The sequence below is a fragment of the Natrix helvetica genome (assembly GCF_964273705.1).
Source record: "Natrix helvetica genome assembly, chromosome: 14".
In the NCBI taxonomy this organism is placed as follows: domain Eukaryota; kingdom Metazoa; phylum Chordata; class Lepidosauria; order Squamata; family Natricidae; genus Natrix; species Natrix helvetica.
This window is the reverse complement of record NC_138564.1, coordinates 4,635,980-4,658,022: the sequence shown is the minus strand read 5'-3', so window position 1 is coordinate 4,658,022 and position 22,043 is coordinate 4,635,980. Positions and strand designations below refer to the sequence as shown.

Sequence of the window (22,043 nt, the reverse complement as noted above, 5' to 3'; positions counted from 1 at the left end):
TGGCCCGTTTGCGTGACTCCCAAGGTCATGCCGGTCTTACGTGGAGGAGCAAACCAACCACACGAGAGAAAGAGGTTGTTGTTGGCTGGATGATGGATGAAGCCTAGGCAGGGGGTTGGACTAGAAGACCTCCAAGGTCCCTTCCAACTCTACTATTGTATTGTATTGTAACAGTTGGCTCCATGGTTTTGTTCTATGAACTTGGCTTTTTTTCCTTCCTTCCTTCCTTCCTTCCTTCCTTCCTTCCTTCCTTCCTTCCTTCCTTCCTTTCTCTTTCTTTCTTTCTCTCTCTTTCTTTTTCTTTCTTTCTTTCTTTCTTTCTTTCTTTCTTTCTTTCTTTCTTTCTTTCTTTCTTTCTTTCTTTCTTTCTTTCTTTCTTTCTTTCTTTCTTTCTTTCTTTCTTTCTTTCTTTCTTTCTTTCTTTCTTTCTTTCTTTCTGATGTTTCATGACCCAATTAGGGAACATCATCACTGCTGGAGGAAGAGGGGGAGGCAGAAGGAGGGAGAGAGATAGAAGGAGGAGGATTGTGGGGTCCTTGGTGCTCTTTGAGTCCCGTTGTTTATTCGCAGACGTTTCGTGACCCAACTTGGTAACATCTTCAGTGCTGGGAGGAATCCGCTAGCCTCGATGAAGTGATCCGGTTGGGTAATGAAATTATGCAGGAAAAACGCCAATAGGCACCGCCGTTATTTTCCTTCTCTTTCTCTTTCACCTCCTCCCCACAAACCCCACTCCCTCCTATCACTGATGATGTTACCTAGTTGGGTTGTGAAACGTCGGCAAGAAAACCACCTAACTCAGAGAGCACCAAGGACCTCGAAGTCTTTCCCCTCCTTTTCTTTCTCCTTTTCCTCCTCCACTCCACAAACCCCACTCCCTTCTAGCACTGATGCCATTACTTAGTTGGGTCATGGAATGTCTGCAAGAAAACCACCAAGCTCAGAAAAAAATGACCCCAGAGTTGCCCTCCTCCTCCTCCCTGAAAACCCCCCTCCCTTCTAGCACTGATGATGTTCCCTAGTTGGGTCATGAAATGTCTGCAAGAAAACCACCAAGCTCAGAAAGAACTAAGGACCCCAGAGTTGTCATCGTCCTCCTCCTCCTCCTCCTCCAACAATCAGCTGGATGACAAACTTTGTTCATGATCTTTGGAACTTTTAAAAAACTTTTTAAAAGCATTTTTTTACTACCCATTTGGGTAAACCAGCCGGAACCGGTAATAGTTCACCCCTCAGTCTGGGAGATATATAGTCAAAATAACATTCCTCTCTCAGAGAGTCAAGGACATCCTGCCCTGCACCTGGAGGGGCGTGACTGGGAGGCATCTCCAGTTTTGGACGGTGCCTGATTGGACCATGGGATGGACATGTGGGTGCTGGGCAGGGACTTGGACTTTCTTTTGGGTGGGGAACACCTGGAAGCTTTCAGGTTCGGGTTTTCCCAGATGTGCCAATAGGACATCTCTAATCCAAGGGAACTTTGAGGAACTTCAAGCCTCGGAGTCTTCTTTCGCTGGGGGTCTTTGACTTGGGACCCTGACAGTTTGTTTCCTTCATCTATTGTCCAGCCAATGCAGTGCTAAGAGCCACTGGGAGCCACTGGGAACCAGGACCCATTCGCTGGACAGGATGGTGGACGGTTGGAGGACTCCTGCTCAGATGCTCTGAGGAAGCAGAGACCGGATCAAAGCATCTCTCGCTCTGCCTGCAGAGGCCCAACGCTTCTCTCTCTCCCCCCCCCGCCCCCCCGATCGCCTATCAAAGTAATATCGGAAAGGAGAAAGGCAGCCAATTATTTCTTTAAAAGCCCTAATGTATTTTGAATCTGGGATTCTTCATTAGAGAACAAAGCAGCGTTGAGGAAAGTGCCTTCTTTCTCCTCGTAATGGGGCAAAGGAGGAGGAATGTGGGAGCCCAGCCACAAAGAGCTCAGATGCTTCCTCCTTTCCCCCTTGATGCCTTATTCAGGTTCTGTTTAGAACATACAAAGTCCTTCTGGGTGGCTTCCTGATTCTTCAGAAAAAGGGACTCTTAGAAGCTCACATTGACAAGGATTCCTTCCTTCCTTCCTTCCTTCCTTCCTTCCTTCCTTCCTTCCTTCCTTCCTTCCTTCCTTCCCTCTCCCCTCTTTCATTGCCATCCCTCCCTTCCCCACTCCTTCTCATTGCCCTTCCTTCTTTCCTTCTTTCTTTCCTTCCTTCCCTCTCCCCTCTTTCACTGCCACCCATCTCTCCCTCCCTCCCTCCCAAACTTCCTTCTCATTGCCCTTCCTTCCATCTTTCTTTCTTTCTTTCCTTCCTTCCCTCTCCCCTCTCTCCTTCCCTCCCTCCCCCACCTCTTTCTCATCGCCCTTCTTTCCTTTCCTTCCTTCTTTCCTTCCTTCCTTCTCTCTCCCCTCTCTCATTGCCACCCCTCTCTCCTTCCCTCCCTCCCCCACTTCCTTCTCATTGCCCTCCTTCCCTCCCTCCTCTTTCCTCTCCTCCCTCCCTTCTCATTACTCTCCCCTCCCTCTCTCCTTCCCTCCCTTCCTTTTTTCCTTCTCATTGCTGTCCCTTCCTCCTCTCTTTCCTTCCCTCCCCTCCCTCCTTTCCTTCCTTCCTTCCCTCTCCCCTCTCTCATTGTCACCCCTCCCTCCCTCCCTCCTCATCACTCTCCTCCTCCCTCCTTCCTTACTTCCTTCTCATTGCTCTCCCTCCATCCTTCCTCCCCTCCCTCCCTCCTCTCCATGCTTCCCCTTAGCAAAGGCGTCCTTCCCATTTTGATCAAAATGAAAGAGGGCAGAAGGCTCAACAGGCTGAAGCTCCGGCTGTCACTCACCTGCCGCGTGAATTCGCCTTGATTCTGTGACACATCACAGCCATTGTCGAATGCTTCCCGCCGTTACTGACCTCCTGCATCACATCCCACTGCCGTAGCTCGCTGATTTTGGCGCTCAGAATGTTTACTCCCTTCTTCACTTTGGCCCTGTGGAAGGAAGGTTGCAAAAAGAAAAAGGGAAAAAATTGATATAAAGGAGAAGGATCATTCTAATGGGCACATGGCCACCTGTACAGAATGCCACTAAAGGTAAAGGTTCCCCTCGCACATATGTGCTAGTCATTCCGGACTCTAGGGGGCGGTGCTCATCTCCATTTCAAAGCTGAAGAGCCAGCGCTGTCCAAAGACGTCTCCATGGTCATGTGGCCGGCGTGACTCAATGCCGAAGGTGCACAGAACACTGTTCCCTTCCCACCAAAGTTGGTCCCTATTTTTCTACTTGCATTTTAATGTGCAAATAGAACTGCTAGGTTGTCAGAAGCTGGGACAAGTCACGGGAGCTCCCTCTGTTACGCGGCACTAGGGTTTCGAACCACCGAACTGCCAAACTTTCTGATCGATAAGCTCAGTGTCTTAGCTACTGAAACTAGAACTCACAGTCTCCTCGTGACTGGCCCAAAGTCATCCAGCCATTTTTCATGGCTAAGGCAGGACTAGAACTCACCATCTCCTGGTGATTGGCCCAATGTGACCCAGCCAGTTTTCATGGCTAAGGTGGGACTAGAACTCACCATCTCCTGGTGATTGGCCCAATGTCACCCAGCCAGTTTTCATGGCTAAGGCGGGACTAGAACTCACCATCTCCTGGTGATTGGCCCAAAGTCACCCAGCCAGTTTTCATGCCTAAGGCGGGACTAGAACTCACCATCTCCTGGTGATTGGCCCAAAGTCACCCAGCCAGTTTTCATGCCTAAGGTGGGACTAGAACTCACCATCTCCTGGTAATTGGCCCAATATCACCCAGCTAGTTTTCATGCCTAAGGCGGGACTAGAACTCACCATCTCCTGGTAATTGGCCCAAAGTCACCCACCCAGTTTTCATGCCTAAGGTGGGACTAGAACTCACCATCTCCTGGTAATTGGCCCAAAGTCACCCAGCCAGTTTTCATGCCTAAGGCGGGACTAGAACTCACCATCTCCTGGTGATTGGCCCAATATCACCCAGCTAGTTTTCATGGCTAAGGCGGGACTAGAACTCACCATCTCCTGGTGATTGGCCCAATATCACCCAGCTAGTTTTCATGGCTAAGGCGGGACTAGAACTCACCATCTCCTGGTAATTGGCCCAAAGTCACCCACCCAGTTTTCATTGTCTAAGGCGGGACTAGAACTCACCATCTCCTGGTGATTGGCCCAATGTCACCCAGCCAGTTTTCATGGCTAAGGCGGGACTAGAACTCACCATCTCCTGGTGATTGGCCCCAAGTTACCTAACTGGCTTTCCTGCCTAAGGTGAAACTAGAACTCTCTCCCCGTGATTGGTCCAAAGTCGCCAAGCTAACTCTTCATGCCTAAGGCTAGACTAGAACTCAGGGTCTCCCGCTTTCTAGCCCTGGTCCCTTAGCCACTAGACCAAACTGTGCTAGTACAGAGTGAGGCAGCTTAGTCTTGTTGCCTTGTTAGGCTTTGTGTGTGTGTGTGTGTGTGTGTGTGTGTGTGTGTGTGTGTGTGTTGGACAAGGTTAGCAAAATTTAGATCTGTAGGACAAAGCCAAACAAAGGGAAATGGGTGGATGAGTGGAAAGCTGGAATACAAACGAGAAGGCTGATGTTCGAGCTATGAGTTAATTAACTGCTATATCAGACATTTACAAAATATATATATATGCGTCTCTCTCTTTATGTCGCCAGCACAATGGCTATTTGAATAAAAGCAAAGAGAAACTGGGGCAAAGAAGCTAATCCATAGTTATAGAAATCAGGAGTGCAAAGCTCTTAATGCAGTGAAGGTCTCACAAAATGCCCCTCGAGTTTTACCTTTGAAATAAATATGGAGAGGCATAATCAGTTATGCTTAGAATCCCTTTCGCTCTCCTTTCCCTCTCTCCCTTCCTCTCCCTCATTCTTTCTCCCTCCCTCCCTCTCACTTTCTCTCCCTCTCTCCCCCTCCCTCCTTCTTTCTCTCTCATCCCTCCTCTCCCTCCCTCATTCTTTCTCTCTCCCTCTATCTCTGTCTCTCCCTTCATCTCTCTCTCCCCTCTCTCTTTCTCTCTCTTTCTGTCTCTCCCTTTCTCCCCGTCTCTCCCTCCCTCCTTCTTTCTCTCCCTCTCCCTCTCTTTCTCTGTCTCTCCCTCTCTCCCCCTCCCTCCTTCTTTCTCTCTCGTCCCTCCTCTCCCTCTGTCATTCTTTCTCTCTCCCTCTCTTTCTCTCTGTCTCTCCCTCCGTCTCTCTCTCTCCTCTGTCTTTCTCTCTCTTTCTGTCTCCCCCTTTCTCCCCATCTCTCCCTCCCTCCTTCTTTCTTTCCCTCTCCCTCTCTTTCTCTGTCTCTCCCTCTGTCCCCCTCCCTCCTTCTTTCTCTCTCGTCCCTCCTCTCCCTCCCTCATTCTTTCTCTCTCCCTCTCTTTCTCTCTGTCTCTCCCTCCGTCTCTCTCTCCCCTCTGGACCTTGGAATGGTGTGGGAGGAGGAATGGATTTCCAGAGGATAAATTACAGACTGCAGGAACCATTTGCACCACTCAGGTGACCCCGAGGACACAGAGAAACATCCAAGTGGCCTCAACGACCCTCTAAAAGGATGCAAATGACCAGCTGTCTGCAAGGAGTATAAAACCTTCCATTCCCCACCATCCAGTCAGAGCCGAAGAAGCTCCTTGGATGAGAAGCGAAAAGTCTTCAAAAGAAAGAAAAAAAAAGGAAGCCCAGTTGCCTCTTGAAAAAAATGGATGACTGAGAATCTCTACAGACCACTTCCCCACTTCATGACAAGAAGACTACATGGATGGTGCTTTTCTTGATGCCCTCCGTTGTCCAGATGGCAGTCATATAAATCAGCTAAATGGATAACTAAATAAAGAAGAGAGGGTTTAAAATGAAAATAAAAATTGGCGGTGCAACTTTCATGGTGGCCAGGATAGGGATGAGTTCATTTGCAATGCGCGGCGTGATCTGTGCACTTCGGGGTAAAGCTGCACAGAGTGAATGGGAATTCAAGCCCTACATTTGGTCATCAAAAGAAATTATGCACATTAAAAGCATGGCTGCAGAACGAAATGCTTTATTTTTAGCCCAGAATATGAGCAGACTAGTATAGATCTATTTCAAGCTATTTAGCTCTCCTCAGCAAGCCATACCCTTACTGGGAATTGAACCTGGGCTAGCTAAGGGTATGGCTAGCTGAGGAGAGCTAAATAGCTTGAAATAGATCTATACTAGTCTCCCTTTATTTATTTATCAGCACAAATGCAACACAAATATAACAAGGCAACATTAAAAAAATGGCTTTCTGCCTGGATGGCTCCTAGGGTGAGCCGATAGACAGAAAAGGGAAGCAGTATGCTTCCTCCCATATTTGGGCATACCAGGGGTTGTGACACAATATATATATACCAAAGCTCTCTCTGTATGTGGGGTATTAAAAGTGGGTTTAAAGGAGCCTACCATTTCATTGGACCATTTTTCCAAAGAGATCCAGGCAATAGGAAGGAAGGAAGGAGAAAGAGGGAGGGGAAAGTGGAAGAAAGGTAGGAATGAAGGAAGGGAAATATAGGAGAGGCAGAGAAGGAAGGAATATAGGGAGGGAGGGATGGAGAGTGGGAGAGAAAGAAGGAAGGAGAAAGAGGGAGGGGGAAGAGGAAGGAAGGAATGAATATAGGGAGGGAGGGAGGGAGGGAAAGTAGGAAAGAAGAAAGGAGGAAGAGGGAAGAGGAAGAGGAAGGGAGGGAGGAAACAAGGAAGAAAGAAATATAGGGAGGGAAGGAGGGAGAAAAGGAAGGAAGGAAAAAGAGGGAGTGGGACAAGGAAGGAAGGAATATAGGGAGGGAAAGGAGAGGGAGAGAAGGAAGGAATATAGGGAGGGAGATAAAGAAATTAAAGAAAGAAAGAAGAAAGGAGAAAAAGGGAGGAGGAAGAGGAAGGGAGGGAAGAAGCAAGGAAGAAAGAAATATTGGGAGGGAGGGAGAGAAGGATTGTTTTGAACTTGCTAGGACCTCACTTGTGTTCTCCATTACATCAATTTGGCTCCGAACATTCAGGACCTTCACAGGTCCCTAAAGCAAAAGAAAGCTGAAGGAAGATCGTAAGCACAGTCACAGTTTCACTTAGCAACTGATTTACTCAACAACGAAACCCTGGGACTCATTGGTGATCATTAAATGAGGACCACCTGTATGATTGCAAAAATCAAAGGCCATTGAAAAAGAAGGTTGCAGAAGGCATGGTGTCTAAATTATCATTGTTGAATAGAAGAGGGAAAGAATAGAATAGACTACCGTACAGTACAATACAATACAAGAACAGAGTTGGAAGGGACCTTGGAGGTCATCTACTCCAACCCCCTGCACTATCAGGAGACCCGATGACATTCGGGACAAATGGTTGTCCAGTCTCTTCTTAAAAGCCTCCAGGGATGGAGCACCCACCACTTCTGAAGACAACTTTTGTTCCACTGGTTGAATGTCCTCACCGTTAGGAAATTTCTGCTGAATCCGTTGCTTCTTGTCCAGCCTTCAGGTGAACTGGGGAATAGCTTGACCCACCCCCCTCTTCTTCTTCTTTGTGGCAACCCCTCAAATATTGCAAGAGTGCTATCACGTCTTCTCTTAGTCCTTCTTCTCACTAGACGAGACACAAAGATGAGCTTACAAGCACCCCGAGAAGCCATTATTCCCGGAGAATTCTGGTGAGATACGATGTCCGTTGGGCTACCAGGATTGTGGCTCGCCAGCAGCCAGTGGAGCTGGCAGCAGATTCAGACAGTGAGGAGGTTGGGGAGGAAGATGGGCCAGTCGTGGAGTCTGGGGAAGGCTCTGACGAGGGCTCTGTGTCGGAGGCAGAGAGGGGGCCAGTTATCAGCTGCCTTCGAAGTCAAACAGCAGTGAGGCAGAAGAACAGCTGGAGCCTGTTCCCAGCAAAGCTGCCAGGAGAAGGGAAGAGCTAAGGAACAGGGGTCGACTTGGGAGTAAGGCCACAGGTGGACCATGAATGGCCCTTCCCAGAGGAAATAAAAGAAGGATGAAAGGGGAGTGGAGTTTGCAGGAGACCATTAGTTTGCTTCATTGGTTCGTGACTCTCCGAGGCTCCTTGCCAAGATTTTCAGATATCAGCCTGGCAGCTCTCCAAGCCAGATAAGGTCTGTGACTGTAAATCCTCCCTCGAAAGACTTTGCTGTATGTGAATGAGCAGAATTCTCAGTACCTTCATAAAAGGGTTTTTTGTCGGGACCAGGAGTTTGCTTCAGGCTCTTGGGAAGCCTCGGTCAGACCAACTGGGAATTGAAAGTGACTGAGCCTCAACAAATGGCCTCTTGTTTTTGAAATATCTAATGCATCCAATAAATATGGTAAAGATGCTAGTCCAGGCTGCTATCAACAACGATTACCTCTCAATCAAACTCCTCTCATGCAGAAGACATTTTTTCTTAGAAGTGGACTTCGTTTCTTTCCTCCTTAATATCCGCCGCAGCCCCTTCTCGAAAAAAAAAGCTCGGTTTTGCAATCAAAGTTTGCCTTGGGGGGCAGCAAGAAGGAAAAAAACAACAACAACATACTGTAATAGAAACACCGAGAAGGAAGAACCATTTCCGCATGGCGTGGAACTCTCCGAGGAGAAAAGTAAAACCGCTACTCAAATGAAAGATGGCAGGAGATATAATGGGGCTCTCTAAGTGGTTTCTTATTGCACTCAAGTTCTTATTACAGAATTTCCACCCAGCGCTTCCTACGCCAATTGGGGACTCCCGGTTGTTTCCTGGCTTGTGGTTGGGAAGCTTAGAGGAGAGTAAATATGAAGCTTGTAGCTTCGAGGCAGCGAGGAAAATCGGAAGGCCTCGTGGGAAGCCCCTGGGGTGCAAGGGAGATTGGCATCTGCCAACCGTGCTGGAAGGGAGTGAGGCAGAGTGGGCTTCACGTCATTTTACCACCGGTTTGCCGCGCACCGAAACTGTGAGCGCGCTCGTGCGTGCTCACTTTACTTGCACGCCTTCTGTGCGTGCGCTTTGCTTGCACACACGGCTTGCACGCATTGGAAAATGTGGCTAAATAGGATGGCATGGCGCCAGGGAAGGGGGATGGGAGCGAGCCCACTCACAGGTCGCCACTATCGGTTCGACTGAACCTGTCCGGACTGCCTGAATCCCACCACTGGAGTGAGGTTTGTGGAGTGGAGGAGAGGGGGCGAAGAGGAGGAGGCAGAGGAATGGCGATTCTCTGAGCTTGGTGGTTTTCTTGCAAGACGTTTCGCGGCCCAACTAGGTAACAACATCAGTGCTAGAAGAGAATGAGGTTTGTGGGGAGAAGGAGGATTATGGGAACCTTTTGCTCTCCGAGCTTGGTGGTTTTCTTGCAGACATTTCATGACCCATCTAGGTAACATCATCAGTGATAGAGGAGAAAGATTTGTGGTGGGGGGGAGGAGGAGGAGGTGGTCTCCAACAACTACACAGTGTTTATTTCTGGTTTATCCAAGAAATTATATCTAAACCAGAATTATGTGTCTGCCTTTTCACACAATTGAAATGTATGGGGTGTTCGCTACGCTCCAAGCTTAGTTGTTTTCTTGCAGACATTTTATTACCCAACTAGGTAACAACATAAATGCTAGAAGAGGGTGAGGTTTGTGGAGAGGAAGGGAGAGGAGGAGGAGGAGGAGGAGGAGGAGGAGGAGGAGGAGGAGGACTAGAATAGAATAGAAAATAGAAATAGAATAGAATAGAAAATAGAAATAGAATAGAAAAGAAAATAGGAATAGAACAGAATATAGAAATAGAATAGAATAGAAAATAGGAATAGAATAGAATAGAATAGAATATAGAAATAGAATAGAAAATAGGAATAGAACAGAATATAGAAATAGAACAGAAAAGAAAATAGGAATAGAATATAGAAATAGAATAGAAAATAGGAATAGAATAGAATAGAATATAGAAATAGAATAGAATACAATAGAAAATAGGAATAGAATAGAATAGAGAAATAGAATAGAAAATAGGAATAGAATAGAATATAGAAATAGAATAGAACAGACTATAGAAATAGAATAGAATGGAATGGAATAGAATAGAATAGAATTCTTTGTTGACCAAGTCTGATTGGACACACAAGGAATTTGTCTTTGATGCAGATGCTCTCAGTGTACATAAAAAGACAAGATACATTCATCAAGAATCCTAAGGGACAACACTTAATGATAGTCATAGGGTACAAATAAGCAATCAAATCATCATACTAGGAAACAATCAATATAAATCATGAGGATACAAGCAACGACGTTACCGTCCTGCCGTCATAAGTGGGAGGAGATGGGTGATACGAACGATGAGAAGGATGCAGCCTTAGTGAATAGTTTGACAGCATTATTTGTTTAGCAGAGGGATGGCGTTTGGGAAAATAAAACTGTCCTTGTGTTTAGTTGCTCTGATGTGCAGTGCTTAAGAGTTGGACCCTAAGCTAAGCACTGCTCGGGATAAGCTCCAGGCCATATTCCTTCCTCGCCTAACCAAGCCTCGGTGAAATCAAGGAACTGCCAGGAGCAGAAAAGATTTTGTGACAATGACCAGCGGCCAGTTCAAAAGATGACTGCAAGCAGCCATCCTGTAGGGCTCTAGGGCAACCTGTAAAAACCTCCTTTGAAGTCCAAAGGATCACCAGAACTTCAAATCACTAGATCGCGAACCTGTCTCTCCCCCTCGAGAGCAGATTTGACAACTGTGAAGCCGTTTGAAAAACTAAGCTAGAAGGTGAAGACGCTCGGGGGATGATTCAGTGCTTTGTTTCTGAGATGAAATCTGAGGAAAAACAACTGTATTTGTGCATTCGTACAAAGTTCGTTTGTTTCGAGCAAAAGACTAAAACGTGACCGGTGGAATTGAAAATATACATTGTTTTCCTACGATCTAAAATGTTCCTTCACAATCTAGTGACTTCCAAGAGAGATGAGCTGCTTGCCATAATTTCTAAACTGATCTAAAATAAATCAGGCCATCTAACTCAATCTCCATCCCATGTTTCACAGATTAACAGAGTTGGATGGGACCTGGGAGGTCATCTAGTCCAACCCCCCTGGCCCAAGAATAATCCTACATCATTTCTGACAGGTTGCACACCAGCCTCTTCCAGGAAAGCTTCCAGTGATGAAGCTCCCACAACTTCTGAAGGCAACTTCTGTTCCATGGGTTGATGGTTCTTACCGCCAGAAAATTCCTCCTTATTTCCAGGTTGAATCTCTCCTTGTTCAGTTTCCATCCATTATTCCTTGCCTGGCCTTGGGGTGCTTTGGAAAATAGCTTGACCCCCTCCTCTCTGTGGCAGCCCCTCCAATATTGGAAGATGCTATCATGTCTCCCCTGGTCCTGATGATGAAGCTCCCATACCTTCTGAAGGCAACTTCTGTTCCATGGTTTGATTGGTCTCACTGTCAGGCTTTCAAGAAGAGACTGGACTGTCCTCTGTCAGAAATGGTGTAGGGTCTCCTGCTTGGTGGGGTTTGGACTAGATGACCTACAAGGTCCCTTCCAACTCTGTTAATCTTTAAAACAAACCAACTCTGCTCAAGCAGGAGATATACATTTCATACAGATGATTGTCCAATTTCATACAGATGATTGTCTTTAAAACCTTCAGTGTTGGAGTTCTCACAACTTCCGGAGGCAAGTCCCGAAAGTTTCAGATGTCGCTGAGCAGAAATTGACTATATTTCATTTACTACAATGGGGATTTGACCATCCCTATAGCTTGTCTAGTTTGTAGGGCATTGCCAAATGAAGCTTTCCGAATGGGCAAAGTCAACCCACAGTTAGATAAATACCCTAAGAAAGATAGGAGGGTGTGTGTGTGCGTGTGTGTGTGTGTGCATTGCGTTGTGTTGCGTTGTGTTGTTGCAGGAGTTACTGCAAGGTAGAAATCTCATCTTCCAATACGGCAGCTTTAAAGAAAGCACAGAGGTTAATCAAGAGAAGCTGCCTTGAAGTTTTAGCCTTTCCCAGTTTTCTCCTGTTGCACCAATTCTATCCAGCTGGCCTTCTCTAGGAGGTCACAGGTGTGATTCAGAAATTCACAATAATAACCCATAAGGGATTGCAAGGCCTGAAAGAATTGTAATTTCCTTTGCTGAGATATCAGAACTTTCTCTCCTATCAGCATCACTTTCCGGATGGTCTAATTACCATCACAAACACCAAAATTGCTACTTGGGATTCAGTGCTTTCTCTCCTCCTTCTCGCCGTACAGAAAATGCTTGAAGTTGTTGCTCAGTCAATTAACTTCCCAGACCTCACAAGGCAGCTAACAAAAGAGCAGAGTGGGCTTCAAAAGACACACCCTCAGCCCCATCGAAACCTGCCACTCATCTGGGCTGGGCAGAAGAGGTCTAAATCAGTTCTGGGTGATGGTGGAAAGGAGGAATCAATGTTTGTCTTTTTAAAAGATAGGCCTAAATTGGAAAAATAAGGATGTGATAGGTCCGTGGCTAAGACACTGAGCTTGTCGATCAGAAAGGTCAGCAGTTCGGCGGCTTGAATCCCTAGCGCCACGTAACAGAGCGAGCTCCCGTTACTTGTCCCAGCTTCTGCCAACCTAGCAGTTCGAAAGCACGTAAAAATCCTTTGGCGGGGTAACAGCATTCCGTGTGCCTTCGGTGTTTTATCATGCTGGCCACATGACCATGGAGACATCTTCGGATAGCGCTGGCTCTTCGGCTTTGAAACAGAGATGAGCACCGCTTCCTAGAGTCAGGAACGACTAGCACATATGTGCGAGGGGAACCTTTATGTTTTTAGATTGGAAAAAAACTAAGAAGCAAGGATTGAGAAGGAGAAGAAGGAGAGAGGAGGAGGAGGAGGAGAGAGGAGGAGGAGGAGGAGAAGGAGAGGGAGGAGGAGGAGAGGGAGGAGGAGGAGGAGGAGGAGAGGGAGGAGAAGGAAGGGACATTTTGAGATCTCCCCAATCGCTCCAAACAAATCTGGGGTTATTAATGTCATGGTCTACCCGTCCTAAAGAGAGAAGAGGAAGTCATTGGTGAAAGGGTGAGAAGTTTCATCACCTATGTGATCTTAGATCTTCCTGGGAACAACTGGCACAATTTGACCACTCTGTGCCAAGCTCACTTTTTGTAATACTGTGTTGTGCATGGAGAGCCTATCAAGGTTTTGACTCTTAGCCATGAGAGAAGCTCCCATCCACCTTCGCCAACCAGCTGCAATGGAGGCAGCCAATTAAGAATGCCAATAAACATGATGAAAGGAAAAAGCTCGGTCATGTTTATTCATTATGAGGAGAACATTGACAATAACAAAAATCCAACTCTCCTTATCAGCTGTTGATTAAACTGATGCAATGATTACTAATCATGGAGTTTCACCCGGGGCTATAATTAAGTGTCAACCACTTAATGAGGATTTCTATTTTTTTGCTTTGATTAAACACACCAGCACTGGACAGTTTGATGATAAAGATGTGCGGTGTGTGTACACACACACACATATGTGTGTAATTGCTTGGGCTTTGTACTCATCACATCATCAAGAAAAGCTAGCAGAATTATGACCACCCATTTAATGTGTCTGTGCATCTCCCTCCCTCCCTCTCTCCCTCCCTCCCTCCTTCCTTCCCCCTCTTATCTATCCATCTCTCTCAATCATTCCTCCATTCATCCACCCACCTACCCACACACCCATCCAACATCCTATCTATCTATCTATCTATCTATCTATCTATCTATCTATCTATCTATCTATCTATCCATCCATCCATCTATCTATGATTATGATTCTATCTCTGTATCAATAATTTATCTATGATTCTTTTTTCTTTCATCTATTCATCCATCCATCTCTATCAATCTGTCTATCAGTCATTATCTATATGATTCTATGAAATCTATCTATCTATCTATCTATCTATCTATCTATCTATCTATCTATCTATCTATCTATCATCACCTATCAATCTTTTTATATGATTCTATGATTCTACCTATCTGCATCAGTGATTTATCTATGATTCTATCTATGATTCTATCTATCCATCCATCCATCCATCCATCCATCCATCCATCCATCCATTATATAATTATTCTACCTATCTCTGTATCTATAATTTATCTGATTTTCTTTCTTTCTTTCTTTCTTTCTTTCTTTCTTTCTTTCTTTCTTTCTTTCTTTCTTTCTTTCTTCATCTATTTATCCATCCATCCATCCATATCAATCATTTATCTAGCTTTATTATCTATCTATCTATCTATCATCTATCTATCTATCTATCTATCTATCTATCTATCTATCTATCTATCTATCTATCTATCTCTATCTATCTATCATCTATCTATCTATCTATCTATCTATCTATCTATCTATCTATCATCTATCATCATCTATTGATCCATCCATCTCTCCAATCTATCCTTCCTTCCATCCATCCATCCATCCATCCATCCATCCATCCATCCAATGTACAGTATATGGTTGCCCACCTCAGTTGAGATTTCTGGGCAGCTTACAAGGTGATAAAAGCAATAAACATTTTTTTTAAAAAAAACAACCATTATTCAAAAAATTAACAAATGACAAGGGAGAAGAGGGAATGGATGTTAACAGCAATAATGAGGCCATCTCAAGGGGACCATCCCTAGTCCCCTTCTTGGGCCTGATGAGACAATCAGATCTTGAAGGACTTCCAGAAACTCAACAGGGATGGAGCTAATCCTACTTACTTACTAGATGACCTACAAGGGCCCTTCCAACCCTATTAATCTGTACTCTACTCCTAATGTGGGTGGGAGAATCCTCCATAAGAATCCTCCATAAGCAGGATATGCTGAAGAGAAGACCTTCCTCCTAGACATTCTTTGCTAACCCCTCTAAAAATGGAGACCAACCCATTATTTCATTGAAGGTTCTTGGAAACCTTTTGTTGATGCGCTCATATCAAAACCAGTGCTTATTTTTTTTTTAATATTGTGCATTTCCCAAAAGGCACTGCTTCTCTTTTTCCAATATCTCTGCATTAGGAAGACTGGCAGCTGAATGGAAAGACAGAATTAATTTCTTCCACAGCGATGCCCAAGACGAGCTTTGTTGTCCAAACAAAGACATATATTTACTGATAAAATATCATCTTCGCCTCCGAGTGCTGAATTCACTTCTGCTAGGAACCCTTTCAGGTGTAGTAAACTGACCATGGCATCTTTTATTTATATTTACATTATCTTAAAATTCTCAGAGGCCATGTTGAACCAAGAGCCAAGAAGAATCAGGTCAAGGATTTCATATTTTATCAAGCCTACAAATATATGCTGAAACAAGTTCGGCTTCGGACACCGACGTCACTTTACATCTCCTCTGTTTTTCAGCAATTTGTATTTGTTCTCTTGCCTTGTGCGTTCTCCAGCTTGGAAGGTTGCAACGTACTTGGAGAACTTGAATTGGCCAAACAAAAAATGGACACTGCATTTTGCTTTACTCCAGACTTTTTTTGCATGCTTTTTTTAAATGTCTCCACCAAGGGATAGAATCAAGATCGCGTGAAGTGTTAATACCACTTTATAAGGCCTTGGTAAGGCCACACTTGGAATACTGCATTCAGTTCTGGTCGCCACGATGTAAAAAAGATGTGGAGACTCTAGAAAGAGTGCAGAGGAGAGCAACAAAAATGATTAGGGGACTGGAGACTAAAACATACAAAGAACGGTTGCAGGAACTGGGTATGTTTAGCTTAAGAGAAAGAAGGACTAGGGGAGACATGATAGCATTGTTCCATTATCTCAGGGGTTGCCACAAAGAAGAGGGAGTCAAACTATTCTCCAAGGCACCTGAGGGTAGAACAAGAAGCAATGGGTGGAAACTAATCAAGGAGAGAAGCAACTTAGAACTGAGGAGAAATTTCCTCTCTCTATTTCTCTCTCTCTCTCTGTTCCTCTACCTACCTAGCTACCTACACACACACCCTCTCTCTCCCTACTTACCTACTGTATTTCTCTCTCTCTATTTCTCTCTCTCTCTATCCCTCTACCTACCTACCTACACACACTCTCTCTCCTTACCTACCAACTGTATTTCTCTCTCTCTCTCTCCCTTTCCCTCTACCTACCTACCTACCTACCTACCTACCTACCTACCTACTCTCTCTCTCTCTCTCTCTCTCTCCCTACTTACCTACTGTATTTCTCTCTCTTTCTCTCCCTCTCTATCCCTCTACCTACCTACGTTTTTTAAAAAAATTGCCTCTTCAAAACCTTGGTGGGTCTTATACTCCGGTGCGTCTTATACTCCGAAAAATATGGTTTTTATACCAAGTCCGTCATGATTTCCTTGCCAAGTTCGTCTTCCCTAAACAACTTGGCTTTTTGTTCCCTTCCTGACACACTGGAAACTCCATGGAACCTTTTTTTTAAAAAAAAATGCATCAAAGCTTTTTGGCTGACCTCTCCTACTCCTTTGCAGAAACATGATGGATGGACGAAGGAAGACACATCAAAGCGAGAGTTTATTAGTGTGTCTGTGTATGCGAACATCCAACTCCTGCAAACCATATGTCCCCTAATCTGTCCAAGCGTTGTCTGGCGAAGCACATTTTTATGATCTCTGAAGACCCCATAAATATTTCCTTAACACAGGGAGGCCTGGCCACTTAGGATTCATGGCACCATTGATGCAAAGGGAAGCAGGAACAATGCCAAGCCTTACACTGGGGCGCATTGCCCTTTAATAAACCCAGTTATGTGCAAATCCTTTCTAAGACTTGGCTGGAAATAGACATAGTAGCTTAGGAAGGGGAACAGGCAGAGGTGTCCACAGATGTGGTCAGAAATCTTCTAGGTGGAAGCCATGACCGTGTGCATGAAAACGGACTGTTTATTATGTATGGAGGAGGTCTGTTGGGAAACTGCTAGCCAGGCTGGTAGGGAGGAGTCAAACGGGGGCCTAGCTTGGAATCCTTACACAGCCACGAATGGCAGAATCTTGACTTCCCTCTAAAGTAGGACATAAAGTGAGATTTGGACATTAAGAGTGATCTTACTGGGTCGGGCTGGGCAACCTCTTGGGGCCCCTTTCCTTCTTTATGAAAAGGCCACATAGGCAGAGTTTGCAGCTTGCAAAGGAACGGGAAGTGAGTGCCTAACCGCAGAGTTCAATAGATCTCACAAAACCACAAGGTTCAATAGATCTCACAAAACCACAAAGTTCGCTTAGAGACACGTAGTCAGTACCTATGGCCCAAGACAAAAGGAGAAGTAAGACCCTATCTACTTATAAGGCTTTTTCCTCAAGGTAACCAATAAGAAGTGAAGTTAAGCATTTCCATGTGCATTGCTCTTAGAAAGATATATAAGAAACTGTCTTTTCTATAGGTTTTTCTCCAGATGTTAGAAATGGTTCAGAGAGGACCACAGATGCCTCATTTCAACCTTGAGCTACCAATATTTATATATTCAGATCGGTTACCTGAAAATTTTTGTGCGGTGTGACGTCTCAAGGGAGATGGGATAAAAGCTGACCCCATGAAACAAGATGGCAGTCGGTTATTATGGAATCCCCAGACTTCTCCCAGACCGCTAATTCATTGGCTGCCATCTCCGGGAACATGTTCAGCCTTGACATTTTGAGCGGCATGCTCTTCCCTCAAATCCATCTGCTCCGTCAATACTCATTAGCATCCCTGCCTCGATCTGCCTAATAGCTTTGCTACCCACATTTAGCCTCTCTCACCCTGACAATCTGATGATTTAATATCCCGGCTAATTATCCATTGTCTTGCAGTCAACTTGCCAGCTCCTGATGGGTAATTCAATTGCCCACTTCAACAACGCTGAACTTTTTCAAAGGATGCCCTCTCAAAGCAAGGGTGCTGCAGAAGGAGAAGGCCTCTTTGACCGGAAACAATTGAAAGGAACACCTGTAGATTACTAATGGGCAGAAGCACTTCATCCCTCCTTTTTATTTTGTGAGTTTAACAAGGGATCCCTAAAATCTACTCCACTGGCTAGTTTATGCATCAGGTTCATAGATGCATCTGGAATATTGATGCTTTGGACAGGCGAGATCTTTGCTCTTTGTAATCTCATGCAAAACAAAACATGGTCTGCTTGTCTTCTCTGTACATGTTGGGACCGTCAATGAAAGGTCACTTGAGGGTAGGAGGTAGTTCATTGGTGAAATTCAGTTTTTTTTACTATCGGTTCTGTGGGCATGGCTTGGTGGGCGTGGCAGGGGAAGGATACTGCAAAATCCTCATTCTTTCCCCACTCCAGGGGACGGATACTATAAAATCTCCATTTCCTCCCCACTCCAGGGGAAGGAGACTGCAAAATTTCCATTCCCACCCCTCTCCAGGGGAAGAATACTGCAAAATGTCCATTCCCTCCCCACTCCAGGGGAAGGATACCGTAAAATCCCCATTCTCTCCCCACTCCAGGGGAAGGATACTGCAAAATCCCCATTCCCTCCCCACTCCAGGGGAAGGATACTGCAAAATCTCCATTCCCTCCCCACTCCAGGGGAAGGATACCGTAAAATCCCCATTCTCTCCCCACTCCAGGGGAAGGATACCGTAAAATCCCCATTCTCTCCCCACTCCAGGGGAAGGATACTGCAAAATCCCCATTCCCTCCCCACTCCAGGGGAAGGATACTGCAAAATCTCCATTCCCTCCCCACTCCAGGGGAAGGATACCGTAAAATCCCCATTCTCTCCCCACTCCAGGGGAAGGATACCGTAAAATCCCCATTCTCTCCCCACTCCAGGGGAAGGATACTGCAAAATCCCCATTCCCTCCCCACTCCAGGGGAAGGATACTGCAAAATCCCCATTCCTTTCCACTCCAGGGGAAGGATACTGCAAAATCCCCATTCCCTCCCCACTCCAGGGGAATGATACTGCAAAATCCCCATTCCCTTCCCACTCCAGGGGAAGGATACTGTAAAATCAGAACCTGCTGAATTTCACCCCTGAGGTAGTTCTAATGTAAGCAACCAGATCCCCTGCATGGATTGCCTCTGTGACTATTTAGACAGGAAAAGAAGCTAACAACCATTGCAAGAACCCGTGAGCGGTCAGACAACGAGACCTAACTCATTGCAATGATCCAAGGATCAATTTTGCAGCTACTAAGATTGTTGGCCGAGTATGTACTGTACAAAAATAGCCAGGGAAATGATTGAAGCCTGGGAAATGAGCCCTAGGTCAGTCAACAGGCATGCTGATTTACCACTAGCTTATCCAATACTCAGGACTTGGACTTGGTAACACAAGGAAACGACAGCCAATGGCTTTAGCCAGCCGTCAACACTCCAATCAACAACTAAAAAGCCACACACAGCCTGGCACCACACAAGTACTATGCATAGACTAGCCCAAAGCGCACATTCCTGCTGAGAGAGTTCTCTTTAAAAAAAAAAAGTTTTGATTTTTATTTCTCATACACACATCCACAAATACACATTCTCCTAGATATTATTAATATTATGTGTTGCCTTTTGACATTTATGATAAATTCATTTCTCGGCCTAAGACTTTAAGAATATAATTGAGGGTGCTTTCTTGCCATCCCATATTTCAATTTTGTTCTACAACAACCTTACTTTTTCTTCCCTCTCCTTTTCTCCTACCTTCCCTTCTTCTCTACTTTCTTCTTTCCTCCTCTTTCTCTTTTCTTCTTCCCCTTCCTCTCCCTCACTCCTCCCCTCTTCTTCCCCTTCCTGCCTCTCTCCTACTCATACTACCCCTCCCTTTCTTCCTCCCCTTTTCCCTTTCTTCTTTCCCTCTCCTTTCCTCTCTTCTCCTCTCCTCTTCCTAACAGAAACAAATTCTCTTGAGGATGGGCTCAGGCACCAGTCCAAGAATCTTGGTAGCCAAGCAAGCAACTCATGCCTGAATTATATAAGTCTGAACTACCGTATTTTTTGGAGTATAAGATGCACCTTTTTCCCTCAAAAAAGAGGTTGAAAATCTGGCTGCGTTTTATACATTGAATACAGCATCTTTTGCCTCCCGAAACCCTGCTCCCTTCACCAAAATAACCATGCAGAGCCTTTAGGAGCCTTGCAGAGTGCTCCTGGGGGCTGGGGAGGGCCGAAATGAGCAAAAACAGGCTGTTTTTTGCTCAATTGTGCCCCCCGGCCCCCAAGGAACACTCCATAAGATTCCTAGTGCCCTTTTTTTGGACGTGAAAACCAGGCATTTTCTGCTCATTTTTGGGCCTTCCCACCCCCTAGGAACACTCTACAAGCCTCCTAAGGGCTATCCGAGTCCCTTCGGGGAGAGGGGGCGGTCTATAAATTTAATAAAATAAAATAAAATAAAATTATTCATGCCCCTTTTTGGGGGAAAAACGGGCCCGTTTTCGTGAAAAACGGGCCGTTTTTGGGAGGTTTGCAGAGTGTGAAAACTTTTTTTTTAAATTTGCCTCTTCAAAAGCTTGGTGCATCTTATACTCCAGTGCGTCTTATACTCCGAAAAATATGGTAGTGACTTTTTTTTTTTTTTTTTACAACAGATGAATACATATATCATGTTGAGTCTTAATATTCTGACCAGTGGTGGGTTTCACATTTTGTTACCACCGGTTCACCGCACATGCGCAAGCTCACTTCACACAGCCAGCCTTCCCCACATGCGCTTTGCTCATGTGCACCCGGCTTCAAAAACGTGGCTTAATAGAATGGTATAGAGGGCAGGTGGGCGCGACTTCACCCACAATTTTCGCCAATTTGGCCAAACCGGTCTGAACCACCTCGGATTCTGACATTATTTAGATACATTTAGCCAAGTTTAAGATACTGTAGGATTTATTGAGAGCACCAGATATAGTTTACTGCTTATTCGCTTTTATTTCCCTTCTATTGAACTATAGTAGTCAAATGACTAGCAAGCAGGGAGAGATTATTTTCTTTTGAATGCATCTTTGTGGGATTTAAATTTACGTGAATGTTTTTGAGTTATTTAGCACAAAATTCCCGTTTCCGGTTAGGGCTCCAGCCCCAGTCCGAAAGCTAAACCTTTGCCTTCATTTGTCAGTGGAATGTCTCTTTTTCCTTAAGTTGGAATCAAGTTGTCAGACGTTGGTGACACGTCTTGAGAAAGCTTGCAAAGAGTTATTCTTTCAGGAACTCAGGCAAACAAAAAAAAAAAAAATCCTCAACCTCTAAACCACTAAAGGTAAAGGTTCCTGTCACAGATATGTGCCAGTCGTCCCCGACTCTAGGGGGAAGTGCTCATCACGGTTTCAAAGCCAAAGAGGCAGCGCTGTCTGAAGATGTCTCCGTGGTCATGTGGCCGGCATGACTAAATGCCGAAGGTGCACGAAACGCTGTTCCCTTCCCACCAAAGGTGGTCCCTATTTTTCTACTTGCATTTTTACATGCGTTCGAACTGCTAGGTTGCTAGAAGCTGGGACAAGTAGCGGGAGCTCACTCTGTTATGCGGCACTAGGGATTCGAACCGCTGAATTGCCGACCTTTCTGATCGACAAGCTCAGCGTTTTCGCCACTGAGCCACCACGTCCCTTCAAGTCCAAAGAGATATTTGGACGATTGCATCCAACAATTCTATCTAAGCTTCCGTGTTTCACAATGCTTTTCTTTTATGCTGAATAGCAAATTTGGAATAATGGAATAATAGCAAATTTGGAATAATGATGACTTCGCGCAACGTAAGAAGATTTCCATCCATTTTTTCCAGCTCGGGTAATCGCGGCCCAGATATATGAGATCTCTGTGTAATAAATGACCATACGGCCATGATATGAATCATGTTTGAAAAGGAGAAATGTAAAGCAAATATCCCATAATGTAGCTTTATCATTAGCTATAAATAAAAAGAGAGATGCCTGCCGTTTCACTGCATTTCCAAAGGAAAGTTGGAAAAGAAGTAATTGGAAACTCATATTGCGTCAACTTGCCCAACGATGCTTGAACCCTGTCAAGATCTTCGCACATTCAAACCTGCGAGTCTCAAAGTTAAGCCTTCCCAACTTGGGGTCCTCCATATTACAGAGCAGGGGTGTCAAACCCAAGGCCCCGGGGGCCAGATCCACCATGGAAACAGAGAAGGATTGGCCCACAGTGCCTCTGCCAGCAAAAACG

The 22,043-nt window shown here is 45.2% G+C and overlaps 1 protein-coding gene across 1 annotated transcript in view; it reads right to left on the bottom strand.

The window, feature by feature from the left end:
• LOC309399054 (transmembrane protein 132C-like) overlaps window positions 1–22,043 on the bottom strand; it is a gene marked incomplete at its 5' end in the record, with an annotated part of 191,604 nt that overhangs the window by 68,130 nt on the left and 101,431 nt on the right. Inside the window, one exon of the mRNA XM_081966520.1 lies at window positions 2,818–2,964. Within this exon, the coding sequence (XP_081822646.1) occupies window positions 2,818–2,964 (147 nt within the window). The remainder of the gene's footprint in view (window positions 1–2,817; window positions 2,965–22,043) is intronic.